The sequence below is a fragment of the Pithys albifrons genome, chromosome 1 (genome assembly GCF_047495875.1).
Source record: "Pithys albifrons albifrons isolate INPA30051 chromosome 1, PitAlb_v1, whole genome shotgun sequence".
NCBI classification, from domain to species: Eukaryota; Metazoa; Chordata; class Aves; order Passeriformes; family Thamnophilidae; genus Pithys; species Pithys albifrons.
Window position 1 is genome coordinate 35730104 of NC_092458.1, and position 12337 is coordinate 35742440.

Sequence of the window (12337 nt, forward strand, 5' to 3'; positions counted from 1 at the left end):
CTTTCTCAGGCAAAATTCTGAGTTGCAGAGGATCTGCTACAGTAAGATGTGCTAAATTTGGCTTTTATTGTGAAATAATGGAGGCAACTGTATACAAAAAACCTGTAATGAAACATTACACAAAAAGGACACAGATCTTAAAGTGACAGAAACAGGAAATATATAATAAACCATGTGTCATGCTGCTGCAGCTGTTTCACGTCTTACCTATTTCCAGTCTATAAAATCTTGGAAAGCACCTAATGTTTAGAGGAAGCTGTCCCACTCTCCCCAGCTTTGAAAGTAGAGGCATGATTTATTAATGCTATATATATGTGATTTCAGTTCTGACTTCTGTATTTATAAACTAGGTGAAACATGCAACACATCCTGTTGTGAGACAGCCCATTTACTTTCCTCTGCTTCTCCTCACTTGCAGATCTTTGCTGTTGCTTGACCATTACAGTAACCATAGAGCAATATCAGGACATGCAGTCCAAACAAAGGATTTAGTTATGGACAAACATATATGAGAGCTTTTTCCTACTACCAAATTTTACCAAAACGGTCTTGCAATGCACCATTTATGAGTTAAACAAAACTATCTTGTGTATAAATATGCACTAGCCATTGGGATTCCTGCCTACTCAGAGACTGTTAGTGCACAATACTGCCTTTTTTTTTCCTGGTGCATGGTTCCTAGTATTGGAACAGGGATAAAAACTGCTCATGCATAATTTCCAATCTTTCATAGCTCAACGGTGCTGTAAAGTGCTGTTGTGCGTTTTAATTCAGTGAGTAGAAGTTTTGTTGGGTTTACTACTAAGGGAATTGCATGTGTTATTAGAAAGTCTCTGACAGCTGTCAGATTCAGAGACAACTTGCCTTATTTCAGTCTTTCTTAAAGGAAGGACCCTTTTCTTCAACAAAGCTATCAGAGGCCTGAAAAATGGGATAAAACGAATACCTTTTCTAAGTGCACGAAAATCTCTGTTCTTCCTTTATTCTCTTCCCATAAAGTTATAGAGGGGAAGTTATATAGTTAGAAGAAAGAGGAAATGTGAGGATTTAATGTATTTGTACTGTATACTGCCTTGTCATCCCTGACCTGCAGGGATAATTGCATAGCAGCATGATTGACATAGTATTTAATAAATTAGCACTATGATTTAACATAATGTACAAGATTTCATGCAATTTTTCTAAGAGCAAGAACAATAAAAATCTGAAAGACATTGATGAAGACAAGGGCTTTGCATCAAAGACTCTGAAAGTCTGAATCTGTAAGCATTTCTATACTTTCCAACACATACCTCATCCTGCACAGCACACTTACTGAATTTAAAGCACCAGAAAAGGAAATCTTCTCTTAAGACCTGAAATCTTACCTTTCAGGTTTTGATTTAAACAGGTGCATAGCTTAATAAAATCTCTGTTGTTTATTTTAGTTTAAATGTTTTGGGGTTTTTTTCTAAAAGCCTATATTATAGTCTTTGATCAGAATTAGTGGCATTTCATCTCTTGCTGATTCTTTAATGACAAAGGAAAAGTAGCTTATGCAATGTAGTTAATAGGTTAGCATTGTTTTCCCATCAGCTCCTACTTAGCTTTCAGATGATCATCGGACTCTCCTTTTCACACCAGCAATCCCGTGGGTTTCCCTCCATACAGCGCTGTTTCTGATTCAACTCCTTTAACCAGTACAAGGGACTGGGAAGGCATGTGTATGTGCATCATTTGTTTAGTATTGTTGTTTGTATGCTATTTTTATAGCACACTCAAAGCTCGTTCTCACATTTCATACTCTGATTCATTTTTCATCCTGTTTTCTTCTCCCTATCCATCCTGCACTGCTGAGTAAAGCAAAAATCCATGAATGAGTCAGAGTCAAATTTTCAAAGTCACATTGGTCAGTGGGGTTTGAAATTCAGCAGAATGAAATTGCTTATGTTTTATCTTTCCAAAAGTAGAAAACAACATTTCCTTTTTTTCAGTCACAATACAGAAAGTTTTATCCCATTTTTTCCAGCTGCATTAATTTTCTTGAAATCCATTCTAAACTATGATGCTCATTGGTGGCTGGTGTAAATAGTTGTTTCTGTTCTTTCTATATTATCATTAGCCTTGTCTAATTTCTCACCCCATGCTGTCATCCTGTCACTAAAAGCAATATGAAACTTTTATTTCTTGTTATATATTACTGTTCTGAGAGGTTTGGGGTGTTTGGTTGGTTGGTTTGCTTTGGTTTTTGCTACAGGATAACTGAAGGGCTGTTCAAGGGAGATTTCTTTCTTGTTTTCTTTGTTTATTTGAGTGAGGAATTATGTGAACAAAACTGTAGTACCAGTTTTCCTTAAATTCATATTCTATGCTCCATTTTAACATTTGATTGCATGTTTGGTACTTTCTACTCAGTACACTGAAAGAGAGACATTAACACATTTTAGGCAAGAATGAGGAATTAATATTTTCTCATGCATGTAACTTTTAAAGTGTTTGCCTGTATACTACCAGAATTAAGAACAGCATTTGTGATTTATATTGACTGGATGTTATACAAGGTTATTATCTTAGCTTGCAAGAGCCTAGTCTTCAGTTGTAATGCATACTATTTCTGCTATGTTAAGCTTGTTATCAATTCCTCAAGCAAATCTTTCTTGACATTTCACATAGCATGTAATAATTCAGCTCAGAAGCCATAACACCACACCATTCCTTCTGAAACATGAAATACTAAACGTTGACTGTCTCAGGGTAGGGCAAACAGTTACTTCTTAACCCAAGCGAGGAAGGTCAATTAGAAAGTGAGGTGCATCTGCAGTGCTTCATTCCGAATATTGACCAAGTGTCTTCTAACCTCACAGAACTCACAGATATTTGCTATTACCAGCATTCCCTCCTCTAATATTTAAACTCTTCTTACCTATGAACAGATTCCACTCAGTATCCAAATCAGCCTGATTTGCTAGGCAGCCCTTCATTACATTGAGGCAATAGTTGTTGCAAGGTTTCACAGTGGGAAGTCCTCTGCAGTAAGGGCAGTACAACATCTTCATTAACGCCCGGATGCACCCTGGGGTGGGACTGACCTGCAGAGTTTAAGGTGGGGAAAGAAAAAGAAAAAGGAGGAAATCAATCCCTGTTCTGTGAGTTTCGGAATCACTGAGATTATGCCTCTCAAGTAGTAAGTGCAGAAGGGGCAATTTGTGAAAAGAGCTCAACCCTTAATAACACCCTCTCATGAGACTAATCGATTCCTGACAATTATCTTCATTGAGCCCAGCAGCAACTTTCAGGGATGCAGAAATCAACACTCCTCTACTCATGGCAGTGCTTGTCTCCCCAGCCCTCCCCCACAAAATCTACTGAATAGTGAAGGAAAAACATCCAGGGAATCCGCTGGATAGTAAATGACTGATTCTAAGGTGGAGGATCCTGAGGAGACTTCTCATTCTTCCTATTTAAACTAGAGCTGTCAGTCACCATCAGCACAGTAAATCCTGGATAATCTTGATGATTTTTATAAAATTATTCAGAACTGCACCATGACAAAGGGATATAATTCAGTTTTCAGACAAAAAATACCCTTCTGCCTTCTCAGAAAATTTCATAATGAGATTAGACAGGGTTTGGTGGGGTTTTTTTTGTATATTGTGGTGGTTTTGGTGGAGGAAGGGGGAGGGTGGGGGTTGTATGCCTCCAATATCTCAAGTGACAAAAAGCATTGTAGACAACAGTCTAATGCATTTCCATTTACTTATCAGTATGACACATACTTGCACATGGTGAACTTTAAAGAGACAACAGAGGTAATGGAAAGACACCCAATGACTTTAGGATTTTTAGTCTAAATCATTAACACTGGGCACAGTCAACAGGGGGAAGTAGTGTATAGATATAAATTTTTAGCAATAGGTGTTACATTTTGCACTAGAAGGGTATGGACTTCCTGGACAGAGATCAGAGAGGCTGGGGAAAGGTTTTTGAGTAAGACTTCATTATTTGTAATGATCCTTTATCTCATCTTTTTTAATCAAAATGCTGGGCATCTATTCAACTATGTGCCTTCTACGTTCAATGGAGAGAAATGGTCCTTTTTGTATGTTTTTTTTTATCCCATCTCTTGAAGGGTAGGATTAATCATCTTCTGGAAGACATCCACTGAATCATTCCATATCTAAATTTAAATCAAGAAATTGGTCGCATTTGACTACATGTGAAGTTCCTCAGGTAGATATTATTTCCCTCACTCTCTTTCATATTTAAATGTTCCATCTCAGACTTTTAAAGTTATATGTACTAGTACAATGTACATTTTCAGGCCAGAGTTTCTAACTTGGATTAAAAGTGCACCTTAGGTACTATTCACAATGGCATCTTGTCACAGTGGAGTGGAGCCCAAGTTTTTCATGCTAGAGTGACAACCTAGAACAGTGACAAAGGGCTGGAGGTTCCTCAGTGATTTCAAAATTCCTGGGCAGGAGATTTCAAAGCAATGTCACTTCTTTCACTCATTCTGTTGGTTTACAAATAAATGCAACACTTCTAATAAGAATTTGAAGAGATTAAGGTATTTTTTCTATAATCATGGTGACTTGTGCTGAAAGTGTGAATCTGCACTATACAGGCTAAACTTACTGATATAGTTTATGTTATCAGGACTGCACTAAAATTGCACTTCTTCTGGAATTTGCTTCTCCCTTTCTGATGTTAAATCATTGATTTTCAGAAAACTATGCAGAACATAATCTTTATATAGGACATTTTTACATGAAAATGGTTCTGCTACGAGATATAGCAGATGCTTCTGAGTATGCTCAGAAGGAATTTTTGCCTTAGTTTCTTAGGGAAGTGCACTTTACTGGCATGACACTGATGGTGTGTCTGAAGGCATATTTAACCATCCTTTTCCAATAGGTTTTGAACTGTCAGACAATCTCAGTCAAATTTGACTGAGCACTTCAGGGGACAGTACATTAAGATCTGACATGTTTTTTTTTGAAATAGACAGCTGAGAGAAGAGAGAGACTCTATTATTGCCTTTATTGAGGAAAAGGGTGAAAGATGAGGTCAGTTCCTCATAGATATCAAAGAATCTATGTGGAAGAATGATGCTATGAATGACCCATAGGTTAGGAGAAGCACCAGAGGGAACTCTCACTTTATTATGCAGCAGAAAATCCAAATTCAAGAAAAGCTGGACTTCATTATTTCCTCTGATCATAACTACTTTTGGAGTCACTTATCCAACTGTTTTGTATCTCCAAACCTAGAATAGGTCAATTTTTACTAAGAGACTAGCACCCAAGCAGCCAGTATATAATACATATATTTGTGGTCAACAAGGACATTTTCAAAGTAAAAGTGAAATTGCTGTTTCAAGCCAGAGACATTTCTATCTGTAGATACTGAGAGTTTCATCAGCAAAGTTCCTTTCAAGCTTAAAATTATGCTTCTTCCCAGTTGCAGAAGTCTTGTCAACACCAAGTTGACAGCACCTAGATGACCCTTAAGTTCAGCTGGAATCCACATGTTCTTCCATCCCCACCATCCCAAGTCCACTTTGACACCTCTGTTGACAGCACATATATCTGTAGGATCTTGATCTTATACAAAAAATTCCTGGTGATTTAGTTCTTGAAAAGCATATGTAGAAAAGAGGACACAGTGCCTGCCTTTATGTCATATAAGCCCTGCCTTTATATTATATTTACATAAAACAAGTATCATCAATATTTACTTAAGCCTTATTTTATAACAAGTGCAATGTGAGAGGAAACTAGCTATCATATCTTACGCTGCCAGAGTAAGATCATATTCCCAGTCTGCTAGGACAGGAATGCCAGTTAGAATATCTATTTATCTGACCCCTGTGAATCTTGAATTCTTGTCACATTACAGAACTGCTTTAACCATAGTACTTCCAGAAACAGTCCACTGTGAAGCAGTCAGGATAAATTCCAACCACTCAAAAAGAATGGGCAGGACCCAGGTGTCTTTTATCTTGTCTGAACATTTTTATATTCCCCATACATAATGTTGACATCATAAACACCGTCATTTTACAAGAAATAAAGGTGCTCTGCTTATGTTAGGAGAGAAGTAATACAGCTTTTAAGAGAAGAGGCCAAGTGATGAGTCCAAAAAGAAAGCATATGGAGAAGGTTTCTTCAGAAGTCTCTGGCATTTCTGTATCATCCTTGGACAAAGACAAACACAAACAGATCCTTCCTGATCAAGCTGGATGTTGCACATCATGGTTTCAGAATATGCTATGCTGGTGACATAAAATACAAGCACAGATCAATCGCTGTGTCTTCTGGCTTACATTCACTTTGCTTACTGCTACCACCTTCTGCTACAAACTGGCCACATCCCATATTACTACATAGTACTTGGCACTACATCTCCTCTGGGTCTCAGTGTCTGAATGACTAAAATACACAATATTTTGTGTGGTTGTTTTTCAGTTCAAACTGTTTGGAATAATAGGAGCCAGCAGTGCAAGCACTGGGCGTAAAAGGAAGCTAAATATAATATAGCGTGTTTTGAAGTGAGACAAGAGGTTTGACAGTGCTTAGATTATACTTGGCTTAGCATTGGAAAGAAGAGAGGGGAACAAAACAAGACAGGTCTCTTCATGCAGGTTTCTGGAGGTACTGCCTGTCCTGCCAACAGTGCATTGCATGGAGAGAATCAGAGAGATTCAAAACACATCCACGAGGAGGGCTAACAACTAAACTGTGACCTGAGCATGAGATAAGTCCTGTTCTCAATCTTGTTCCATATTTACCTGTCATTTAGCAGTACTGATGTACTTTAGATGCCCAAATTGTAGTTCAGGGAAATATTACCAATATTACCAGCTCTTTTGGAAGTCTTAAGGCTAAAAATTAAATGCTGAGCTAGAGCAATTAAGTGCTTAACCAAGCCTTCACTGAGCAGCCAAGTTTCAGTTCTCAGCTTCAGCTATTTTTTCTGTACCTTTATTTTCAAAGAATACCATCAGGTCTTTTTCCTCCCTGAACAACAAGTGAATCATCTTTCATGCAAAAAATAATAAAATTTAGCTCTAAGATTCTGAAATCTTGGTAAGAACCCAAACAAAAAAATATTCAGCTTAGAGTGTGAGCATTTCAGAAAGTTATGAACTCATGAAATCTGGAGATTATCACAGAAAGTTGATTTTCAACCCCTTCTTGCTGCTGGCAAATGCTATGAAATGCATTTTCAAAGCCCATTTTTAATTTCCATCTTAAAAAAATAAAAATTCAGAGTCTCTCACACCCAAATACATTTCTGTAGACCAACCAAAACCAGACATTAATTTCATTCAGAAGTATTGAAAACCTGCATTTGCTGAGGGGAGCTGTTCCTCAGCTTAGAAGTTTCCATGTTTTCTTCTGTAACATTTGTGGATGTATACAGCTTTACTTTTTTCTTTTTTGTCTTTTAAAATATATTGCAATTGACTACATGTTAGTCACAGCAGAGAAATTTGCATAGACTTCAAAGTTTAGAAATAACTAGTCCTTCTGTAAATCATATAAATCAATCTATCACACCGAATGACATAAGTGGGGAAATTGCTGTAGGGGAATCATTAATTATAGTATGCTATCTCCCTGACTTACTGGGACAGCTTCATTTTAGTGTAAGCATAAGTGGAATACCGTACATCCGAAAAGTGCCCTTCCGAGCTTTAATGAGTCTAGTAGCTGCAGTGCATGTTACATTACTGCCTTTTGTAATATTTTCTGACAGCTTCAGCTTTACCTAAATGCATGTTTTTGCATACATGCAAAAATCCCCAAAAGCAATATTCTTAAGGGCTTCATTACTGAACACTTGTTTTCCCCCTTCAGAAATTCTAGGAGGAATATCATTTCATCTAGAAGACAGATTTTGCAATGGTGAACTTGCAAATATAAATAATTGAGGAAAGAACTTCTTTGGGTAAAAGCCAGGAAATCGTACTTTCTTGTAACACTGCATTTGCACACTGCTTTGTTATGTATTTGATCTGTTTTTATAAACAAAATCCTTGGCTTTGTCAGGTGTATGAACATAAATCTTTTTTTCTGACATAAAAAAAAATCAGAAAAACTGATTAAACAACTGGTTACCTTTAGAAGGATCAAACACACGACATATGGTTTCTCTGCTTTTATTTACAGGAGACAACATAGTAGCTGGTACATGTTGCCTGGTAATAAAGTAGGTATGTTCTTCCAAAAAAATATTAAATGTATCTAGACTAACAGAAGAAATCCATATTTAGGTACAGATATTGTCATTTCTTGGCATAAACTAAAAGTTGTCAAATATGAGCAAAATAAATCAAAACTGAGACCACATCAGGGGACACAGATGCTTCCTATGGACCCAAAAGAAATCAACCAGCTTCCCACTCAGCAAGCTGATGTATATGCTGTGCAGGCATGGTGCACTGTCTGAGAAACTGAGGCACTGGAATCCTTAAATTATTTTTTTGATCTCTGTATAGTCCATCTACAACTTAATGATAGAAAACGGAGTAAGTTTTCCTATAATAATTTTATTCATAACCTAATTAACTCAAGAGTTTACAGAGGACTAGAATTACAGAATAATAAAATATGCTGAGCTGGAAAGAACTCATCAGGATCATCAAGTCCAACTCTCAGCCCTGCACAAGACCATCCCCAAGAGTCACACATGTGCCTGAGAGTATCATCCAAGTGCTTCTTGAATTCTGTCAGGCTTGGTTATGTGACCACTTTTCTGGGGAGCCTGTTCCAGTGCTCAACCACCCAACCACCTTCTGGGTGAAGAACCTTTTTCCTGATATCCAACCTAAACCTCCCCTGACACAGCTTTATGCTGTTTCCTCAAGTCCTGTCACTGGTCACCACAGAGTAGAAATCAGTGCCTGCCCCTCCTCTACCCCTCATGAGAAAGTTGTAACCGCCATGAGGTCTACTCTCACTCTGCTCTTCTGGCTGAATAAACCAAGTGATGTCAACTGCTCCTCATATGGCTTCTCCTCAAGGCCCTTCAACATCCACATATAATAAAATGCTTATGTATGTGGACAGGTCAGAGTTTTCACTTGCATACATTGGAATGTCTTGACTAACTTCAAGAAGCCTCCCCATATTCTTCTATCAAAAAGCTAATATATCTGTGGACAGCTCCATGGTACAATTCTAAGGCTTTCTATCCCAAACCTTTCCTCCTAGTTTAATTCTAGCGTTTTTATCAAATATTCTATTTAAAATAAAATGGGCCGTAAGGATTAGAGGTTCATGCTTGTGATTTCAGAAGCGAAGGAAGAAGATCAACCTTTAATTAAGAATTGCAGATTATTGCATTCAACCTGCAAGAGCTGAGGACAGAAAACCATTATTTCTGATCACCCAGTGAGGTAACCAAGATCCAGCTGAAATGTATCTTGAAGTACACTTTTATGGCTACACAAGATTACTACAAAACTTTGGACCACCCATTCTAAAAGCAACAGGTCATTTTTCCTTTTGTTTTATCTTTAATTAATTTCAGTACAAAGACTAAACTTCAGCCCAATCACTCACTACTTTTTGCCACATAGTTTTGACAGAATCGTCTCAAGCCCAGGTGTTTTGTGGGCTTTTTTTTTCCTTTTCTCCTTTCCCCACAACTCAAGGTAGCCATGCCTTCCAAAAAAAATGAAAGCGTTTGCTTCTGTTACCAGTAGAGGTGTGTCAACACAGACAGAACCCTCTAAAAAGGATGTGGCCACTCAGGCCTCTGGCTGCATAGACTATTTGAGCCTGGAACTGCTACCAGAGGACAGTGTGAGAAGCACCCGCATGCGATGTGAGCAGGTGAATTATTTGCTGTGTCTGGTGGCAGAGCTAAAGAAAGAGGTGGAAAGGCTCAGAAGCATAACAGAGAGTTAAAGGGAAACTGACTGGTGGAGTCACACCCTTTTGACTCCTAAGGAAGCCCAGCAGGAGGTGGTGAAGCCCAACCACTCCTGCCATCAGGCAGATAGAACAGATCTGTGGATGGGGAGGAATGGAAACAGGTGCCTGGTCGTAGAGGCAAAAACCTCCCCCTCTCAACCCCTTTCACCTGCCAAGGTGCCCTTAAAAAACAGGTATATGGCCCTGGACTCTGAACATCTGATGGAGGACAGTCAGGAGGAGGATCTGTCTACAAGGTCTTCTGGTTACCCCCCGTCTACCAGACGGATTACAACTACAGATATGAGGAAAAAGAGAAGGGTTGTTTTAACTGGTGACTCCCTTTTGAGGGGAACTGAGGGCCCTATATGTCAGCCAGACCCGTCCCACAGGGAGGTTTGCTGCCTTCCTGGGGCCAGGGTGAGGGATATTACTAAGAGACCTCCTAAGCTAATTCAACCCTCAGACTATTACCTGCTGTTGGTTGTCCAGGTTGGAAGTGATGACATCAATAAAAGGAGTACCAGGGTAATTAAAAAAGATTTTAAGGCACTGGCCTGATCACTTCATGGGGCAGGAACACAGGTAGTAATTGCCTCAGTTTCTGTGGTAGCCGGGATGAATGAGGAGATAAATGAGGAGAGGTTTAGGAAAGCTCAGCTTACCAATAGGTGGCTTAGGGACTGGTGCTATTGTCAAAATTTTGGTTTTTTTGATCATGGGGCAAACTCCATGTTGCCCAGTCTCCTCAAACCAGATGGGCTTCATCTCTCTAGGAAGGACAAAAGAACTGTAGCCCATAAGTTGGCAGGGTTGGTTAGGAGGGCTTTAAACTAGGTTTGAAGGGGGAAGGAATGGCAACTGGGCTCTCCAGAGATAGGCCTAAGGGCATAGAGCCCGAGTTGAGAATGAAATCAATGGCCCAGCTGAAGTGCATGTACACCAATGCACGCAGTATGGGAAACAAACAAGAGGAGCTGGAAGCCATAGTGCAGCAGGAAAACTATGACATAGTTGCTGTCACAGAAACATGGTAGGATGACTCACATGATTGGAGTGCCATTATAGGGAGCTACAAGCTCTTCTGAAAGGACAGGCAGAGTAGGAGAGGTGGAGGGGTGGCTTTTTATGTTAGAGGGTCTCTTGGCTCTGTTGAGGTCAGCAGTGACAAGGTTGAGTGCCTGTGGGCCAGAATCAGGGGCAAGGCCAACAAGGCTGACACTCTTGTGGGTGTCTGTTACAGACCGCCAACCAGGATGATGAAGGAGATGAATTATTCTACAAGCAGCTGGCGGATGTCTCAAAATCTCCAGCCCTTGTTCTTGTGGGTGACTTTAACCTGCCAGATATCTGCTGGGAGCTTCATACTGCAGAGAAGAGGCAGTCAAGGAGGTTCCTGGAATGTATAGAGGATCATTTCCTTCATCAACTGGTAAATGAGCCTACCAGGGGTAAGGCCCCACTAGACCTACTGTTTACAAACAGAGAGGGGCTGGTGGGAGAGGTAGTGGTTGAGGCTGCCTGGGGCATAGCAACCATGAAATAATGGAATTTTCAATCCTCAGGGATGTAAGGAGCGTCATCATTAAAACCTCTACTCTGGACTTCCAGGGAGCAGATTTTGGCCTATTCAAAAAACTGATTCAGAGCATACCCTGGGATACAACTCTTAAAAACAAGGGGGTTCAGGAGGGATGAACATATTTCAAGCAGGAAATTTTGAGTGCACAGCAACAGGCTATACCAGTGTGCCGAAAGGCCAGCTGGAGGGGAAGATGGATGGCTTGGTTAAATAGGGAGATTCTGAAGGAAATCAGGGATAAAAAGAAAGTTTACAGACTATGGAAAAAAGGGCTGGCTACTTACGAAGAATTTACAGATAGAGCTAGGTCATGCAGAAAAAAATTAGGGAAAGAAAAGTGCAATTTGAAGTTAATTTGGCTATTTCAGTTAGGGATAACAAAAAGTCCTTCTATAAATACATTAAGAACAAAAGGAAAAATAAGGAAAACCTCCATTCTCTCTTGAACTTGAAGGGAAATATAGTTAACAAAGATGAGGAGAAGGCTGAGGTACTTAACACCTACTTTGCCTCAGTTTTTACCAGTAAGACAGGTGGCCCTCAAGACAACTGGCCTCTGGAGCTGGTAGACAGGGAGAGGGAGCTGAATAGCCCTCCTGTATTCCAGGAGGATATAGTTACTGATTTACTGAGCCAGCTAGATCCTAACAAGTCTATGGGACCAGATGGGATCCATCCCAGGGTGATGAGGGAGCTTGCAGAAGAGCTTCCCAAGCTGCTGTCCATCATCTTCCAACAGTCCTGGCTCTCTGGGGAGGTCCCAGATGATTGGAAGTTGGTGAATGTCACCCTAATCCACAAAAAGGGCTGCAAGCAGGACCGTGGTAACTACAGGTTTTTCAGCCTGACC

At 39.6% G+C, this 12337-nt stretch overlaps 1 protein-coding gene across 1 annotated transcript in view; it reads right to left on the reverse strand.

Moving 5' to 3' along the window:
- Positions 1-12337, reverse strand: part of GPC6 (glypican 6) — an 801791-nt gene that overhangs the window by 209892 nt on the left and 579562 nt on the right. The window contains exon 4 of the mRNA XM_071570470.1: positions 2903-3068. Within this exon, the coding sequence (XP_071426571.1) occupies positions 2903-3068 (166 nt within the window). The remainder of the gene's footprint in view (positions 1-2902; positions 3069-12337) is intronic.